This window comes from Haliaeetus albicilla, chromosome 22 (genome assembly GCF_947461875.1).
Source record: "Haliaeetus albicilla chromosome 22, bHalAlb1.1, whole genome shotgun sequence".
Taxonomy (NCBI): Eukaryota; Metazoa; Chordata; class Aves; order Accipitriformes; family Accipitridae; genus Haliaeetus; species Haliaeetus albicilla.
Genome location: NC_091504.1, coordinates 6,747,247 through 6,766,232, shown reverse-complemented (window position 1 = coordinate 6,766,232; position 18,986 = coordinate 6,747,247). Strand labels below are relative to the sequence as shown.

The window sequence follows — 18,986 nt, the reverse complement described above, 5'->3', positions numbered from 1 at the left end:
CCACACTTGCCTGAATTAGCCCCAAACTGCCCCGATTTGCCCCATACTTGCCTGAATCAGCCCCAAACTGCCCCGATATGGCAAAGGCTACCCCAAATTAGCCCCAAATTCTCCCGATCTGCCCTAAACCCCCCTGAATTAGCCCCAAACCCCCCAATCTGCCCCACACTTGCCTGAATCAGCCCCAAACTGCCCCGATTTGCCCCAAACTTGCCTGAATCAGCCCCAAACTGCCCCAATATGGCAAAGACTACCCTGTTAGCCCCAAATTCTCCCGATCTGCCCTAAACCCCCCTGAATTAGCCCCAAACCCCCCAATCTGCCCCACACTTGCCTGAATTAGCCCCAAACTGCCCCAATATGGCAAAGACTACCCTGTTAGCCCCAAATTCTCCCGATCTGCCCTAAACCCCCCTGAATTAGCCCCAAACCCCCCAATCTGCCCCACACTTGCCTGAATTAGCCCCAAACTGCCCCGATTTGCCCCATACTTGCCTGAATCAGCCCCAAACTGCCCCGATATGGCAAAGGCTACCCCAAATTAGCCCCAAATTCTCCCGATCTGCCCTAAACCCCCCTGAATTAGCCCCAAACCCCCCAATCTGCCCCACACTTGCCTGAATTAGCCCCAAACTGCCCCGATTTGCCCCAAACTTGCCTGAATCTGCCCCAAACCGCCCTGAATCAGCCCCAAACCCGTGGGTGTGATGGGGGGGTGTGTGTGTGTGACAGTGACATCCGTGTCCCTGTACAGTTTATTAGTGTGCATGGGTGGGGGTCGGTACAAAGTGGGGGGGTCCCGGACGCCTGGGTCCCTCAGGGGCCAGGTCCATCGCTGGGGGCTCCCAGTGCTTCCAGTCCAGCAGGTGTGGGGGGGGCTCAGCCCTGCTCCAGCCCGGCCCCCCCTGACACGGGGGTGTAAGAGCCCCGTGCCCCCCGCCCGAAGAAGGACCCCGAGCGCCGGGGGGGCTTGACGCGCCTCAGCTCCTGCCCTGGGGGGGGGGGGGGGGCTGGTGTCAGCGCACACCTGCCCCCCCCCGGTCTGTCCTCCCCCCCGATGCCAGGGTCCCCTGTGAGCCCCCCCAACTCCCATGACCCCCCCCCCCGGGATGTTTCCCCTGGACGCCTGGGTCCCACCCACCCACCCGCCCCCCCTCCCCCCCCCGACGCTGGGGGTCCCCCCCCCGCCGTGCCCCCCATGATCCCCCGGGTGCCTGGCTCCCCCCCGGACCCCCCCCTCCCCGTGCCCCCCCCGTCCCACCCTCCTGCACGTAGTCGATGGTGGCCAGGCGCTGCAGGCGGGGGCGGGTGACGCTCTCCTGCCGCCGCAAGGGGGCGCCCCGCGAGGGGGTCTCGGGGGGGGGCGGCGGGCCCGGGGGGGGCGGCCCCGGCCCCCCCAGCTCGATGCAGCACTCGATGAGGGCGCTCATCAGCTCTGCCTGGGGACGCGGTCAGCACGCGGACCACCGCCGCCCCCCCAGTGCCCCCCAACCACCCTCCCACCGCCTCCCCACCACCCCCCAGTGCCCCCCGACCACCCCCCCACCGCCTCCTCACCACCCCCCAGTGCCCCCCGACCATCCCCCACCGCCCCCCACACCCCCCCAACCACCTTGAGGGGGGGAGAGCTGAGCCCCACCGCCCCCCACCCGCCCCCCACCCACCTTGAGGGGGGGAGAGCTGAGCCCCACCGCCCCCCACCCGCCCCCCACCCGCCCCCCACCCACCTTGAGGGGGGGAGAGCTGAGCCCCCCGCCCCCCACCCGCCCCCCAACCACCTTGAGGGGGGGAGAGCTGAGCCCCCCGCCCCCCACCCGCCCCCCAACCACCTTGAGGGGGGGAGAGCTGAGCCCCCCCGCCCCCCCCGCCCCCCAACCACCTTGAGGGGGGGAGAGCTGAGCCCCCCCGCCCCCCACCCCCCCAACCACCTGGAGGGGGGGAGAGCTGAGCCCCACCGCCCCCCACCCACCCCCCAACCACCTGGAGGGGGGGAGAGCTGAGCCCCGCTGCCCCCCAGCCCGCCCAGCTGCCCCCCGCCCCCCAACCCAGCAGAACCCCCGTGGGGATCCGTGGGGCACGGCCGTGGGTCTGACCTGGGGGGAGAACACCCGCAGCAGGCGGTTGACAGGGGCGCCCTCGTGGTCGCCATCGAACTCCAGCCAGAGCTGGGGGGGCCCCACGGCATCCCCCTCCTGCCCCACGGCGCCATCCCCCTCCTGCCCCACGGCGCCGTCCCCCTCCTGCCCCACGGCGCCCACCAGCTCCCAGCACAGCTCTGGGAAGGTCAGTGTCAGCAGCACATGCTGGGGGGGGACACAAGGCGGTCAGCCCCACGGCATCCCCCTGCCCCACGGCCTCCCACTCTGCCCCATAGCTGCCCCTATGCCCCCCTCCCAGCCCCATGGTGCCCTCCAACCTGCCCCCCACACCTCCCCAGCCCCCATCCTGCCCCACAGACCTCACTACGGGCCTGATCCAGCCCCACAGACCCCACCTGTGGGCCTGATCCAGCCCCATAGACCCCCATGCCCCATACCTTCTCCCGGGGGTCGATGATGGTGACGCCCTCCAGCCCCACGGCGACACTGACGGGCCGCAGCCCCCCCCGGCCCAGCAGCCCCCCGGCGGGGCGGTCAATGGCCCCCGGGAAGAAGGCGCACCTGGGGGGGGGCCCAGACGCTGGGTCCCCTCCTGGACGCCTGGGACCCCAGGGCGCACTTGTGGAGCGCGGTGGGGGTGTGTCCCCCCCCCGGAAGCCTGGGTTTCCCCGGGTGACTGTGGGGTGACTTGGGGGGGCCTGGACACCTGGATCCCAGGGTGAACTGGGGGGGGGGGGGGGGCCAGACACCAGGGTGCCTGGGGGTCTGTGGGGCCTGGACGCCGGGGTCCCTGGGGGGGTGTTCCGTGCATGGGGCCTGGACGCGGGGGTCCCTGGGGGGGGGGGTCCCCCACTCACCCGTAGTAGGGCAGGGCGTGGCAGCGGCGCAGAAAGGCGCGGTAGAGGTCGGCGGGGGTGGCCTGGGGGCCGGGGGTGCGGGCAAAGGCCTGGAGCAGCCCCTCCTCGGGGGGGGGCGGGCGGGGGCCCCGCCGGCGCAGGGCCCCCCACAGCCCCCCTCGCCCCGGGGGCGGCGGCAGCAGCTCCCCCAGTAGCGGCCTGGGGGGGGGAAAAGGGGGGTGAGGGGCTGCGTGAGGTGGGGGGCTGGATGCCGGGGTCCATGGGGTGGGGGTCCGTGGTGGGGGTCGATGGAGTGCTTTGGGTCACAGGGGTGGGGGTACTGTGGGTCGCAAGGGGGGGGTCCATGGGGTGCCATTGGTCCTGCACACAGGGGCCCATGGGGTGCTGTGGGTCACGGGGATTGCTGTGGGTCGGGTGCTGCGGGTCAGGGTGCTGTGGGTTGGATGCTGTGGGTCGCAGGGTTTGCTGTGGGTCGGGTGCTGTGGGTTGGGTGCTGTGGGTCACGGGGGTTGCTGTGGGTCAGGGTTGCTGTGGGTCGTGGGTGTCGCTGTGGGTTGGGGTGCTGTGAGTTGGGTGCTGTGGGTCACGGGGGTCGCTGTGGGTCAGGGTTGCTGTGGGTCGTGGGTGTCGCTGTGGGTTGGGGTGCTGTGGGTTGGGTGCTGTGGGTCGCGGGGGTCGCTGTGGGTCAGGGTTGCTGTGGGTCGCGGGTGTCGCTGTGGGTTGGGGTGCTGTGGGTTGGGTGCTGTGGGTCGCGGGGCTCACTGTGGGTCAGGGTTGCTGTGGGTCGCGGGTGTCGCTGTGGGTTGGGGTGCTGTGGGTTGGGTGCTGTGGGTCGCGGGGGTCGCTGTGGGTCAGGGTGCTGTGGATCGGGTGCTGACCGCAGGCTCTGGGGCGTGTGGTGGCCGGGCTGGAAGGGTCCCAGGCGCAGGCGGCAGGCCAGGGCCCCCAGCTCCTCCCCGTCGGGGGGGTCCACGGGGTAGCGCCCCCCCAGCAGGTTCCCCCGCGCCTCCTCGTACAGCAGCCGCAGCAGCTCCTCTTCCTCCAGCTGGGGGGGACCCAGGCGTCACCCCACACGTCCGCCTCCCACCCCCCCGGACCCCCGCTCGGGACCCAGGTGTCGGGGGGGGGGGTGAGGGTCCCCGGCGTCCGGGCCCCACATATCTGGGGCAGGGGTCCCCCCTCACCTCCAGCTCCTTGCTCTTGGGGAAGAAGACGTTCCTGCGCAGCTGCAGGCAGGGCTCGTCTGTGGGGCGGGGGGGGTGTGTGTGTGTGTGAGGGGACCCGGCCGTCTGGGGACACCCCCCCCGCGGGGACCCAGGGGTCGGGGGGCTCACCCTGGGCGATGTCGGCGTGGGAGCCGAGGCTGAAGCGCAGCAGCAGCTCTGGCCACTGCCGGACCAGGCGCAGGGGCCGGTGCCGCGGCTTCAGCTGCACCTCTGGGGGGGGCAACAGGCTGGGACCCACGGCCATCATGGGACCCACGGGACCCACGGCCACCCAGAGACCCACGGCCACCCCGGGACCCACAGCTGCCCCAGGACCCATGGGACCCACGGCCACCCCGGGACCCACAGGACCCACGGCCACCCCGGGACCCACGGCTGCCCTGGGACCCACAGGACCCACGGCCACCCCGGGACCCACGGGACCCACGGCCACCCCGGGACCCACGGCTGCCCTGGGACCCACAGGACCCACAGGACCCACAGCCACCCCGGGACCCACGGCTGCCCTGGGACCCACAGGACCCACGGCCACCCCGGGACCCACGGGACCCACGGCCACCCCGGGACCCACGGCTGCCCTGGGACCCACAGGACCCACAGGACCCACGGCCACCCCGGGACCCACGGCTGCCCTGGGACCCACCCCCCCCGGACTGCCCTGCCCACCCAGCAGGGACCACCTGACCCCCCCCCCAAGCCTCGTCACCCCTCACTCGCCCAGCAGGGACCCCCTGACCCCCCCCCCCCAGTACCCCCCCGCCCACCCCGCAGGGACCCCCCGGTGTCCCCCCCCCGCCCGCCCCGCTCACCCAGCAGGGGGGAGACCAGCCAGAGCGCCAGCGCCTCGGCGGCGAGGGGGGGCAGGCGCAGAGCCCCCTGCAGGCGCCGCAGCATCTCCCCGGCCGTGGGCCCCGGGGGGGGCTCCAGCGGCAGCGGCACCCCCGCCCCGTCCGGCAGGAAGGCCAGCGCGGCTGCGGCGGGGGGGGGGGGGGGCCGGCGGTGGCGGGGGGCACCCACGGCCGGCGCCCCCGGGCACACGCACCCACCCCCCCCCCGAAGCGACCCCCCCGGGCACACGCACCGCCACCCCCCCCCAACGGACCCGCCGACACCCCCGGGCACGACCCCCAAAGGGACCCACGGACGGGGACCCCCCCGGACCCGCCGACACCCCTCGGGACCCCCCGCCCCAAAGGGACCCACGGACGGGGACCCCCCCGGACCCGCCGAGACCCCCCTAAAGGGACCGGCCGGCAACCCCGGGCACGCACCGCCCCCCCCCTCCGAAAAGGGACCCGCCGACACCCCCCGGGACACGCCCCCCCCCAAAGGGACCCACGGACGGGGACCCCCCCCCGGACCCGCCGACCGCCCTCGGGACCCGCCGACCCCCCGCCCCAAAGGGACCCACGGACGGACCCCCCCGGACACACCCCCCCGAAAGGGACCCCCGGACGGGGACACCCCCGGGGGCGGGACCCGCCGACACCCCCCCTCCCCCGCCCAGGGGCCCCGCCCCCCTCACCCACCGGCAGCGCCGGGGGGCGCGGACGCCCCCTCCCCCTCCATGCGCGGGGCCGGGGTCGGGGCGGGGAGGGTCACGCCGGGGTCAGCGCGGGGTCACGCCGGGGTCAGGGCTGCGGGCGTTCCGCGCGCCGTTCCCGCGCCGGGCGGAAGCGCCGCGGGTGCAGGGGGAGGGGCCGCACCCCGTGACGCGGCGTGACGTCGCGCCCGGGCCGTGACGTGCCGCGACGTGCCGCCCCGCCCCGCGGTGGCCCGAGGAGGCGGCGGCGGCGGCGGCGCCCCCTGGCGGCGGGGCGGACCCGGAGGGCCGGGATTCCCCCCCCCCAACCCCTCCACCGCCCCTCGGGGGGGGGGGGGCTCGGGGCCGGGGGGGGTCGCGGGGGCGGCGCAGGAAGAGGCGGAGCCGCTGTACGAAGTATAGAACCGTGTATTCCTCTGTGCGCGGCGGAGGGGGGCCCGGGGGGGCCCGGGGGCTCGGGGGGGGGGGGGCTCGGGGGCCGGGGCGGCGGGGGGGGCCCAACCCCAGTCGGGGCTTTAGAAATTAAAAAATAAACCCAAAGAAGGACCCGGGGGCGGGGGGCGGTAGAAAAACCGATTAAAAGGGGTGGGTGGGGGGTCCCGCGCCCCTTTCGGGGGGGTCCCGCGCCCCCCGGGCCCCCTCTGACGCCCCCCCCCCCCCGGGGCGCGCGGGCCCCCCCCCCTCCCAATCCGCGCCCCCTCTTCCCTCGGTTCGGGGGGGAGTCGGGGGGAACGACACACACGACCACAGAGGTGCCGCCCGGGGCGGGGGGGGGGGGGGCGGCGGCGGCGGCGGCGCCACCCGGGGCGGGGGGGTGACGGCCCGCGGAGGGGGGTTGGGGGGGCGAGGAGGCGGGTGGCGGCCCGTTTCGGGAAGGGGGGGGGGGGTGTCAGGCGCGTCCCCCCCCCCCCGTCAGACATAGTACTCCTTGTCCTTGTTGCGCCGCGCCTTGCCGGGCGCCTTGGGCGGCGCGGGGGGCGCCTTCTCCTTGGGGGGCCCCCCGCCGGGGGGGGCGGCGGCGGCGGCGGCGGCGGCGGCGCCGGGGGGCCCCCCCGCGGCTCCGGCGGCGGCTCCGGCGGCGGGGGCGGCGCCGATGTAGTGGCGGCTCTGGTCCACCTGGTAGGAGCCCTCGTCCCTGTTGCGGTACTTGTACATGGCGTAGAGGAGGATGAGGATGCAGAGCGCGGCGGCGGCCACGATGCCCACCACCATGCCGGTGGTGCCGCCCGCCTCCCGCACCACCTCCACGGCGCCCGGCGCGGCGGCTGTGGGGACAGCGGGGCGGCGGGTCACCGGGGCGGCCGTCGCCCGCCCGCGCCCCCCCGCGCCCCCCTCCCGCGGGTGCCGCTCGCCCGCCGGCACCAGCCCCGGCAGCGGGACGGCCGCCACGGTGGCCGGGGTGACGGCCTCGTCGCTGGCGTCGGTGATGACGTCGGCGGTGACGTCGTCGTCGCGGCGGGGGGCGGTGATGTCACCGCCGTGGCCCGCGAAGTCCTCGTCGTCGGCCGGCGGCGCGTTGGGGTCGGCCGCCTCGCCGGAGGCGAAGCCCGAGGGCTCCTCGCAGTCGGGGCCGCAGCCGGGGGGGGCGCGGGGGGAGGCCGGGGGGGGGGGGCGGGGGGGACGCCGGCCCGCCGCCCGCCGGGGACGCCGGCAGCACCAGCTCGCCGCCTGCGGAGAGAGAAACGAGACGGGGCGGGGGGGGGGGGGGGGGGCGGGGAGGGGGGGGGGCCCGCGTCAGCCCCCGCCGCCGGCGCCCCCCGGCCCCCCGAGCCCCCCCCCACCGCTGCCGCCGCCGCCGCCGCTTCTCGCCGTTACTATTATCATTATTATTATCTTTTTTTTTTTTTTAGCTACTTTTTGCGCTTTTTTTTTTTTTCTCGTTTTTTTTTTTAAGAGCAAACCGCGGCGCTGCCGTCAACTTACATCGCGGGATGGGGCCGGGTGATTTTAGCGTGGAGGAAAAAGAAATTGCAGGAAGGAAGGGAAAGCACACAAAAAAAAAAGAGAAGAAAGAAAGAAAAAAGAGAAAAAAGAACAAAAAGAAAAGAAGAGAGAGACACTCGGTGAGAAGGTGCCGCCGGCCGACCCCCTGCGGCGCCAGCGGCCTGCGCCCGGCCAGCCCTGCCTGCGGCCGTGGAGCCATCCACCCAGCCATCCGTGCGTCCATCCGGCCATCCGTGCGTCCATCCGGCCTCGAACCCAGCCTTGAAACCATCCGCACACCTCTGTTTCCATCCATCCATCCATCCATCCGTCCCTAAATCCAGCCTTGGTTCCATCCATCCGGCCATCCGTGAGTCCGGCAGGCCAGCCAGCCGCGCGTCCAGCCAGCCTTGAATCCATCTGTCTGTCCGTGCATCCATCCGCCCATCCATCCCAAAATCCATCCTTGAGTCCATCCATCCATGCACCCATTCATCCCCAGATCCATCCTTGAATCTGCCCATCCATCCTTGGATCCATCCTTGAATCCATCCATCCGTCCGTCCCTAAATCCAGCCTTGGTTCCATCCATCCGGCCATCCGTGAGTCCGGCAGGCCAGCCAGCCGCGCGTCCAGCCAGCCTTGAATCCATCTGTCTGTCCGTGCATCCATCCGCCCATCCATCCCAAAATCCATCCTTGAGTCCATCCATCCATGCACCCATTCATCCCCAGATCCATCCTTGAATCTGCCCATCCATCCTTGGATCCATCCTTGAATCCATCCATCCGTCCGTCCCTAAATCCAGCCTTGGTTCCATCCATCCGGCCATCCGTGAGTCCGGCAGGCCAGCCAGCCGCGCGTCCAGCCAGCCTTGAATCCATCTGTCTGTCCGTGCATCCATCCCAAAATCCATCCTTGAGTCCATCCATCCATGCACCCATTCATCCCCAGATCCATCCATCCATCCTTGAATCTGCCCATCCATCCTTGAATCCGTTCTTGAATCCATCCATCCGTCCATCCATCTGCCCATCCATCCTTGAGTCCATCCATCCATGCACCCATTCATCCCCAGATCCATCCATCCATCCTTGAATCTGCCCATCCATCCTTGAATCCATCCATCCGTCCATCCATCTGCCCATCCATCCTTGAGTCCATCCATCCGTGCACCCATTCATCCTCAGATCCATCCATCCGTCCATCCTTGAATCCATCCATCCATCCGTCCATCCTTTAATCCATCCATCTGTCCCAAAATCCAGCCTTGGTTCCATCCATCCGTCCTTGAATCCATCCATCCATGAATCCATCTGTCCCACCTTGAATCCATCCGTCCATCCTTGAATCCATCCATTCATCCGCCCATCCATCCTTGAATCCATCCATCCATCCGTCCATCCATGAATCCATCTGTCGATCCTTGAATCCATCCATTCATCCGCCCATCCATCCTTGAATCCATCTGTCCATCCTTGAATCCATCCTTGAATCCATCCATTCAGCCTTGAATCCATCCATTCATCCTTGAATCCATCCATCCCTGAATCCAGACATTCATCCTTGAACCCATCCATCTGTCCATCCATCCTTGAATCCATCCTTGAATCCATCTGTCTGTCTGTCTATCCTTGAATCCATCTATCCATCCTTGAATCCATCCATCCATCCTTGAATCCATCCATCCATCTTTGAATCCATCCTTGAATCCATCCTTGAATCCATCCATCTGCTGTCCATGCTTTAATCCATCCGTCCTTGAATCCATCCATCCATTAATCCATCACTGAATCCATCTGTCCATCCTTGAATCCATCCATTCATCTGCCCATCCATCCTTGAATCCATCCGTCCTTGAATCCATCCTTGAATCCATCCTTGAATCCATCCATCCATTAATCCATCATTGAATCCATCTGTCCATCCTTGAATCCATCCATCCGTTCGTCCATTCTTGAATCCATCCATTCATCCTTGAATCCATCCTTGAATCCATCCTTGAATCCATCCATTCATCCTTGAATCTATCCATCCATCCTTGAATCCATCCATCCATGGATCCATCCATCCATCCTTGAATCCATCCATCCATTCATCCTTGAATCCATCCTTGAATCCATCCTTGAATCCATCCATTCATCCTTGAATCTATCCATCCATCCATCCATCCTTGAATCCATCCATCCATTAATCCATCACTGAATCCATCTGTCCATCCTTGAATCCATCCATTCATCTGCCCATCCATCCTTGAATCCATCCTTGAATCCATCCATTCATCCTTGAATCTATCCATCCATCCTTGAATCCATCCATCCATGGATCCATCCATCCATCCTTGAATCCATCCATCCGTGGATCCATCTATCAATCCATGCTTGAATCCATCTGTCCGACCATCCATCCTTGTATCCATCCGTTCATCCACTCATCCATCCTTGAACCCATCCATCCATGGATCCATCTATCAATCCATGCTTGAATCCATCTGTCCGACCATCCATCCTTGTATCCATCCATTCATCCACTCATCCATCCTTGAACCCATCCATCCTTGAATCCATCCATCCTTGATTCCATCCTTGAATCCATCCATCTGTCCATCCATCCTTGAATCCATCCATTCATCCTTGAACCCATCCATCTTTCCATCCATCCCTGAATCCATCCTTGAATCCATCTGTCCGTCTGTCTATCCTTGAATTCATCCATCCATCCATCCATCCATCCTTGAATCCATCCATCCATTAATCCATCACTGAATCCATCTGTCCATCCTTGAATCCATCCATTCATCTGCCCATCCATCCTTGAATCCATCCATCTGTCCATCCATCCTTGAATCCATCCTTGAATCCATCCTTGGAACCATCCATCCTTGAATCCATCCTTGAATCCATCCTTAAATCCATCCTTGAAACCATCCTTGGAACGATCCATCCATCCTTGAATCCATCCTTGAATCCATCCGTCTGTCCATCCATCCTTGAATCCGTCCATCCTTGAATCCATCCATCCATCCATCCATCCTTGAATCCATCCATCCGTCCGTCCATCCTTGAATCCATCCATCCGTGGATCCATCTATCAATCCATGCTTGAATCCATCCGTCCGACCATCCATCCTTGTATCCATCCGTTCATCCACTCATCCATCCTTGAATCCATCCATCCTTGAATCCATCCATTCATCCTTGAATCCATCCATCCGTCCATCCATCCTTGAATCCAGACATTCATACTTGAACCCATCTATCTTTCCATCCATCCCTGAATCCATCCTTGAATCCATCTGTCCGTCTGTCTATCCTTGAATCCATCCATCCATCCTTGAATCCATCCGTAGATCCATCTATCAGTCCATGCTTGAATCCATCCGTCCGACCATCCATCCTTGTATCCATCCGTTCATCCACTCATCCATCCTTGAATCCATCCATCCATCTGTCCATCCATCCTTGAATCCATCCATTCATCCTTGAACCCATCCATCTTTCCATCCAACCTTGAATCCATCTGTCTATCCTTGAATCCATCCATCCATCCTTGAATCCATCCATCCATCCATCCTTGAATCCATCCATCCGTGGATCCATCTATCAATCCATCCTTGAATCCATCCATCCGTCCATCCATCCTTTAATCCATCCATTCATCCACTCATCCATCCTTGAATCCATCCATCCATCTGTCCATCCTTGAATCCATCCATTCATCCTTGAATCCATCCATCCGTCCATCTACCCTTGAATCCAGACATTCATCCTTGAATCCATCCATCTGTCCATCCATCCTTGAATCCATCCTTGAATCCATCCATGCATCCTTGAATCCATCCATTCATCCGCCCATCCATCCTTGAATCCATCCATCCTTGGATCCATCCATCCATCCATCCTTGAACCCATACTTGAATCCATCCATCCGTGGATCCATCCTTTAATCCATCCATTCATCCACTCATCCATCCTTGAATCCATCCATCCATCCACCCTTGAATCCAGACGTTCATCCTTGAATCCATCCATCTGTCCATCCATCCTTGAATCCATCCTTGAATCCATCCATCCATCCATCCGTCCATCCGTCCATCCTTGAATCCATCCATCCATCCTTGAATCCATTCATCCATCCATCCACCCTTGAATCCATCCATTCATCCACTCATCCATCCTTGAATCCCTCCATCCTTGAATCCATCCATCCATGGATCCATCCATCCATCCTTGAATCCATCCATCCATCCATGGATCCATCCATCCATCCTTGAATCCATCCATCCTTGAATCCATCCTTGAATCCATCCATCCATCCATCCTTGAATCCATCTATCCATCTGTCCATCCTTGAATCCATCCTTGAATCCATCCTTGAATCCATCCATCCATCCATCCATCCGTGAATTCGTCCATCTGCCTGTCCAGCCAGCCAGCCTGGAATCCATCCAGCCTGGCATCCAGCTGTCTGTTCCTGTGTCCATCCATCCATTCAGCCTCGGATCCATCCACCCAGCTGTGCGTCCTTTCAGCCACACATCCATCCATCCATCAGACTCCAATCCATCCGTCTGTCCATCCATCCATCCACGCGTCTGTCTGTCCTTGAACTCACCTATCTGTCCATGTGCTCGTCCCTCCAGCCAGACTTGAATCCATCCATGTGTCCATTCAGCCTTGCATCCATCCGTCCTTGAATCCATCCCTCTTTGAATCTGTCCAGCCATCCTTCATCCATCTGCCCGTCCATCCGTGTGTCCATCTATGCATCCATCCATGCTCAGATCCATCCAGCCTTCAGCCTGTCCACCCAGCCTTGAATCCGTCTGTCCATGTGTCTGTCCAGCCAGTCTTAAATCCATCCATCAACCTTTGAATCCATCTGTCCATCCATCTGTCCATCCGTCCTTCCATCCAGCCATCAACCATCTGTTTCTCCATCCATCCCTCAGCCATCTGTCCCTCTGTCCATCCATCCTTCCATCCAGCCATCAACCATCCATCCATCCATCCCTCTGTCCATCCATCCATCATCCTTCTGTCCATCTGTCCTTCCATCCATGAATCCATAGGTCCTTCCATCCACCCATCAACCATGCATCCGTCCTTCCATCCATCCCTCAGTTGTCTGTCCCTCTGTCCGTCCGTCCTTCCATCCAGCCATCAACCATCTGTCCCTCAGTCCATCTGTCCATGAATCCATCTGTCCAGCCATCAACTATCCATCCATCTGTCCTTCCATCCATGAATTCATCCCTCCTTCCATCCATCCCTCAGCCATCTGTCCTTCTGTTTATCTGTCCTTCCATCCATCATCCCTCCATCCATCCATCCTTCCGTCCAGCCAGCCATCCCTCTGTCCATCCGTCCATCATTCCTCCGTCCATCTGTCCTTCCATCCATCATCACTCTGTTCATCCATCCCTCTGTCCATCCATCCATCATTCCTCCGTCCATCTGTCCTTCCATCCATCATCACTCTGTCCATCCGTCCATCATCCTTCTGTCCATCTGTCCTTCCATCCATGAATCCATCGGTCCTTCCGTCCAGCCGTCAACCATCCATCCATCGGTCCTTCCATCCAACATCCCTCTGTCCATCCGTCCATCCGTTCTTCCAGCCATCATCCCTCCGTCCATCTGTCCTTCCATCCATCATCTCTCTGTCCATCTGTCCTTCCATCTGTCCCTCTGTCCATCCGTCCACCCGTCCTTCCGTCCAGCCATCAACCATCTGTCCATCCATCATCCCTCTGTCCATCCGTCCTTCCGTCCATGAATCCATCCGTCCTTCCATCCATCCCTCAGCCATCTGTCCCTCTGTCCATCCGTCCTTCCATCCATGAGTCCATCCGTCCATCCTCCATCTGTTCCCCCCCCTTTATCTGTTGTCTGTCCGTCATCCGTCCGTCAGTCGATCAGTCCGTCCGTCTGTCCGTCCGTCCCCCTCTCCTCCCCCCCTGCTCCCCCGACCGCTGCCGCCCCTCCCCCCGATGGGGTCAGGTGGGGTTTGGGGGGACCCAGGCGTCTGGGGGACGCCCCCCCCCCCCCCCAGCGCTGGGAGGGACCCCAGGCGTCCAGGGGACACCCATGGGCGCTGGGGGGGGACCCAGACATCGGGGGGGGACCCCAGGCGTCCGGGGGACACCCGTGGGTGCTGGGGGGGGACCCCAGACATCGGGGGGGGACCCCAGGTGTCCGGGGGACACCTGTGGGTGCTGGGGGGGCAACCTGGCGTCCGGGCTCGGCAGAGCCCCCTGTGATGCTGGGAGAGGGGCAGGGGGTGGGGGGAGGGGAGGGTCCTCGCACGAGGCCCTGGGCGGCAGCGGGCGTGCGACAGCCTCGCACGCGAGGGTGACACCCGGACACCGGGGTCCCCTCCCTGTTCCTCCGTCCATCTGTCCGTCTGTCTGTCAGGGTGGGGCCAAGGGCTTGCAGTGGGCGAGGGCGGGGCAAGGGGCGGGGCTTGCACGGGGCCCCAGGGCACATGTGTGTGCACAGAGCAGGCAGGAGTGTGTGCCGCAGGGCGGGGAACACGCGTGTGCAGGCGTGTGAGGGGCGGGGCCGCGGGCAAGGGGGGGCGGGGGTCGCAGGCGCGTGTGCACGGGGCGGGTGGGCGCACGGGGGGGTGCGCAGGGGTGTGCGAGGGGGTGGCTGCGTTGGTGGGGCACGTGTGAGTGTGTGTGTGAGCACGAGCAGCCGCTGTGCACCTGCATGTGTGCGAGCAGCTGTTGTTCACTTGTGTGTGCACTTGTGCACGCGTATGCGTACAGCCCTGTGCACGTGTGTGTGCAAGAGCAGCTCTTGTGCACAAGCATGTGCGTGAGCCTATGTGCACGTGTGTGTGTGAGAGCAGCTGTTGTGTGCACAAGCTGTGTGCACTCACTCGTGTGTGTACAGCTGTCTGAGTGTGTGCACGAGCACGTGTGAGCTCGTGCGTGTGTGTGCAGCCAAGTGCTCTTCTGTACTGTGTGCACGTGTGTGTGTGCGTGTGTGCAGGTGTGTGAGCAGCTCTGTGCACGTGTGCGTGGATAGAGCTGTGCGCGCAGCTGGGAGCGTTCCTGTGTGCACGAGCGCGCGTGTGTGTGAGCCCGTGCCCGCACGCACCCGCGTGAGCGTGCCTGCAGATGCGCCTGTGCCCCGGCTCCCCCCGCGCGTGCAAGGAGGGGTTCGCTGCCGCCCTGGGGGGGGGGTGTGATCGCGGGGGGGGGGGGGCGGGGTGGGCGTGCCCCGGGCGGGCGTGCGAGGGCGTGTCGCACACGCACGTGCCCGGGGCGCCCCCGCGGAGGAGCACCCACCTGTGCCGGGCTCACACTCCTCCAGGTCCTCGTCATCGCTCGGGCACTCGGCCGAGGCCACCAGCAGGTCGTCTGTGTTCTGGGGGGGCGAGGTGAGGGGGGGCGTCACCCAGGTGCCCCTCAGGGACCCGGGACGCCCCCGTCACCCCACGATCCCCCCAGGAGTCTGGGTGCCCCCTCAGGGACCCACGGCACCCCTTTCCCCGCCATGATCCCCCACGGGGGGGGGGGGGAACGGACCCAGACGTCCGGATCCGTCCCCCACCCCTCCCCGCTCCCCCCCCCAGCCCCGTACCTGGGCGACGGTGTCGCGGAGGGTGGGCGACCGCCCGCGGCGGGTGGTGGTGGTGGCCATGGTGGTGGTGGTCTCCATGATGGTGGTGGCCATGTCGGGGGGCGCGGGGGTGGCGCCGGGCGGGGCGGGGGGCGGGGGGGGCTCGCCCACCAGCCGCAGGTCCCCCTCCAGCCGCACCCGCGGGTGCCCCTCGGCCGCCAGCGCCAGCAGCTTCAGCCCGTTGTAGTAGAGGCCGGAGAGCTGCCCCTGGAAGGGGCGGCCGCGGTCGCGGCCCCCCACCCGCACGGCCGCCTGGCTGTTGAAGATGGTCAGCTGGCGGCCTGGGGGGGGGGGAAGAGAGCCTGTCGCAGGCGCCGGACGCCCCCCGGGACGCGCCACGCCGCGCGGCATCGCCTCGCCGCGGGAGCGGGCGTCGCGCCTCGCACGAGGTCGCGCCTCGCACGAGGTCGCGCCTGCCTCGCCCCGGCACGTGCCGCCCCGTGCTGGGGCTGCACGTGCGCCGCACGAGGGGCGGCCGGGCGACCCCCGGCCCCGCCGCCGCCTGCCCGGTTGCCCCCCCCCCCCCAACTCGTGCCTCCCTCCCCACCACCCCCCCGGGCGGCGGCGGTTAAAGGGACCCCAACGCCCTCCCGGCCCCTTTAACCCTCTGGGCTGCGCCGGGGGAGGCTCCGTTTGGGCTCAGTTCAGCCCCTTTTGGGGCTGGGGTGGCGAGGGGGGGGGGAATCCTGCCTGGGCGGGGCCGAGGCGTGCGAGGGCGTGTGAGGGCGGGGTGGGGGGCGGCCGGTGCACGGGCAGCTCCTGCACGCGCGCAACCCTCGCGCGCACGCCGGCCTCGCACACGCGCCCAACACTCGTGCACGCCCAACACTTGTGCACGCGCGGCCCTCAGGCGCGCACGTGCGGCCCCCGCGCAGCCGCGGCCCCTCGCACGCTCGCGGCCCTCGTGCACGCCCCGGCCCTGCCCCACCGGTGTCACTCGTCACCGGGCCAATTATTGTCGCTAATTAGTGCGGTTATTATGCGGGTTTTAGCTTCGTTTATGCTGGTTTAAGGCCCGGGGGGGGGCGGCAGCACTCAAAGGGTTAAAGCGCGGTTTAGGGGGCGGTTAAGTTCGTTAGCGTCCCTTTAACCAGGCGGGTTAGCGGGTTAACCGGGTTAACGGGGGGGGGGGGCCTGGGGGGGGGGGGGTGCAGAGTCCGGCCCGCCCGGATGCCTGGGTCCCTGGACAACGAGGTCCTCGGGGACGTGGGGCCCGGACACCGGGGTCCCCAAACATCTGGGGCCCCCAAACATCTGGGGCCCGGACAGTGGGGTCCCCCAGGCGGGCGGGGCGGGGGGTGCTCGTTAGGGCGGCGCTGACGAGTTACCTTTGTCGAGCAGCCACTCATCGACCACCCGCCCCAGGCGGTAGGGGATGCGCTGCCGCGCCAGCGCCAGCCGCTCGCTGTCCCCGCTGCCTTCGGAGGGAGGAGAAGAGGGTTACGGCACGCGGCACCGCCCGGCATGGCGCCGCCGGCACAGCCGTCGGCACCGGGGCCGGCGTGGGGGCGCTGGTGGTGGAGCTGATGGTGGCATCGTGGCGCGGGTGCTGGCGGGGCCGTTGGCGTCACTGTGGTGCGACCGAGGCCTCACCGTTGGCAGCTCTGTGGCGTGACCGTGGTGTCGCCATTGGCATCACCGTCGGCGTCACCGTGGGGGGACCACAGTGTCACCACTGACACCGCGGTTGGCGGCGCCATGCGCCATGGCGTGACCGTGGTATCGCCATCGGCGTCACCAGGACACAACCGGTGCGATGTCACCACCAAGTACGGTTGGTGGCACGGCCGTGGTGTCACCGCTGGCGTCGCCACGACACAACCGTGGTGTCACGGCTGAAGTCACCAGGCCGTGGCCATGATGCCACAGTGGCGGCGTGGCCGGGGCGTGGCCGTGTTTGGGGGGGGTTTATGCGGCGTTTAGGGGGGCGTTAGGGGGCCCGGGGGAGGGGGAGGGCGGCAGGGGGGGGCAGGCGGTGGCCGCCCGGACGCCTGGGTCCCCTCACAGCCGCGGGTGGCGGCACGCTGCCCTTCGTTAGCGCCCTCGTTAGGTGGTTGGTGCCCTTAATTAGGGGAGGGCAGCTTGTTAGCATGGGGGTGGGGGTTCTGGCACGCACAGAGGGTATGGGGGCTATGGGGGGGGCCTATAGGGAGGGCCATAGGGTGTCTGCAGGTGCTGTAGGGGAGCTGTGGGGTGTCTGTGGGTGTTCCCAGGTGCTACAGGGTGTCTCTAAGCATTGTGGGGTGCCTATAGGTGCTATGGGGTGCCAGTAGGCGCTACGGGGATGCTATAGGGCATCTCTGTGAGATATGGGGTGCCCACAGGCGCTATGGGGTGCTATAGGGTGTTTCCACTTGCTGTGGGGTGTCTGAAGATGCTACAGTGACGCTATAGGTGTCTCCAAGCCCTGTGGGGTGCCCATAGGCGCTATAGGGTGCTATAAGGTGTTTCCAGGTGCTATGGTATGTTTGCAAGTCCTACAGGGTACCTCTGGGTGCTATGGGGTGCCTATAGATGCTATAGGGGTGCTACAGGGTGCCTGTGGGTGCTGTGCCAGCGTCTCTGGGCTGTCTCTAAGTGCCTATGGGTGCCATGGGGTGTCTCTACGCGCTCTGGGCACCTATGGGTGCCAGGGGGTGTCTCTGGGCTGTCTCTTAGCACCTGTGGGTGCCACAGGGTGTCTCTACATGCTCCAGGCACCTATGGGTGCCATAGGGTGTCTCTGGGCTGTCTTTAAGTGCCCATGGGTGCCGTGGGGTGTCTCTACGCGCTCCGGGTGCCTATGGGTGCCATAGGGTGTCTCTACATGCTCCAGGCACCTATGGGCACCATAGGGTGTCTCTAAGTGCCCATGGGTTCCGTGGGGTGTCTCTACGCGCTCCGGGTGCCTATGGGTGCCATAGGGTGTCTCTACATGCTCCAGGCACCTATGGGCACCATAGGGTGTCTCTAAGTGCCCATGGGTTCCGTGGGGTGTCTCTACATGCTCCAGGCACCTATGGGTGCCATAGGGTGTCTCTGGGCCGTCTCTAAGCGCCCATGGGTGCCGTGGGGTGTCTCTACGTGCTCCGGGCGCCTATAGGTGCTGTGGGGTGGCCCCGGGGAGCTGTCGGTGCCGGGGGGGTGGTACCTGGGGGGTAGCGCTCGTGCAGGGGGCCGCCGTCCACCTGGAGGGTGGCGTTGCCGCCGCTGCGGGTGAAGCGGACGACGTGGAAGCGCCCGTCGCTGACGGCCGCCCCCCGCTCCTCCAGCGCGATGTCCTCGGTCCCCACGTTGAACAGCACCCCCACGGCCCCCCTGCGCCTGCGGGGGGGCACCCGTGGGTCCCTGCCCCACGGCTGCCCATGGCGCGACCCACGCCCCCCCCACACCCCCGCCCCGAACACCGGGGTCCCTCCTGCAGCGGGTCCCCGATGTCCCCGAGGCGATGACCCCCAACCGTGGGTCCCTCCAGCCCCACATGCGCCCCCCCCCCCAGCCAGCCCCACATCCCCTGACAGAGCCCGGCCCAGCCCCCTGCCGGGGTGGGTGAAGGAGCCCCCAGCCCCGTGGACGGGGGGTTGGGGTCCCCCTGCTGCCTGGGTGCCCCCAGCTCCACACACTAACAAAGGCACTGGCCAACGAGGGGGGGTCCGGCCCCCCCAGCACAGCTGAGCCACTGACTCAGGCACTTCCGCCGCCCCCGGATGCCTGGGTCCCCCTGGGGG

General features: G+C 65.8%; 2 protein-coding genes across 3 annotated transcripts in view; both read right to left on the bottom strand.

Annotated features, from left to right (window-relative positions):
• Window positions 1-737: 737 nt before the first annotated feature.
• FRMD8 (FERM domain containing 8) lies at window positions 738-5,890 on the bottom strand. Of its 2 annotated transcripts, XM_069809477.1 has the most exons (10): window positions 5,712-5,890; window positions 4,992-5,153; window positions 4,291-4,392; window positions 4,141-4,199; window positions 3,835-4,001; window positions 2,957-3,154; window positions 2,537-2,660; window positions 2,094-2,303; window positions 1,262-1,439; window positions 738-992 (listed from the first exon to the last, which is right to left on the bottom strand). In XM_069809477.1, the coding sequence occupies exons 1-10, from the start codon at window positions 5,749-5,751 to the stop codon at window positions 880-882; spliced, it is 1,353 nt and encodes a 450-aa protein (XP_069665578.1). In that variant the 5' UTR covers window positions 5,752-5,890; the 3' UTR covers window positions 738-879. The 2 variants fall into 2 exon arrangements, with proteins under 2 accessions (XP_069665578.1, XP_069665579.1); XM_069809478.1 differs by lacking the exon at window positions 4,992-5,153.
• A 647-nt stretch (window positions 5,891-6,537) lies between these two features.
• NRXN2 (neurexin 2) overlaps window positions 6,538-18,986 on the bottom strand; it is a 17,194-nt gene continuing 4,745 nt past the window's right edge. The window contains 6 exon segments of the mRNA XM_069810681.1: window positions 6,538-7,297; window positions 7,299-7,393; window positions 14,946-15,024; window positions 15,241-15,560; window positions 16,608-16,697; window positions 18,410-18,676. Coding sequence (XP_069666782.1) covers window positions 6,638-7,297; window positions 7,299-7,393; window positions 14,946-15,024; window positions 15,241-15,560; window positions 16,608-16,697; window positions 18,410-18,676 — 1,511 coding nt within the window. The 3' untranslated portion in view covers window positions 6,538-6,637.

What these genes read in the sequence shown, in the direction of transcription:
- FRMD8 (XM_069809477.1), bottom strand. Translation starts at nt 5,751, where the DNA reads ATGGAGGGGGAGGGGGCGTCCGCGCCCCCCGGCGCTGCCG. An exon ending in CCAAGAGCAAGGAGCTGGAG is followed by an intron (nt 4,002 to 4,140) that starts GTGAGGGGGGAC and finishes GGTCCCCCCCAG; the next exon opens with CTGGAGGAAGAGGAGCTGCT. An exon ending in TCATCGACCCCCGGGAGAAG is followed by an intron (nt 2,304 to 2,536) that starts GTATGGGGCATG and finishes GTCCCCCCCCAG; the next exon opens with CATGTGCTGCTGACACTGAC.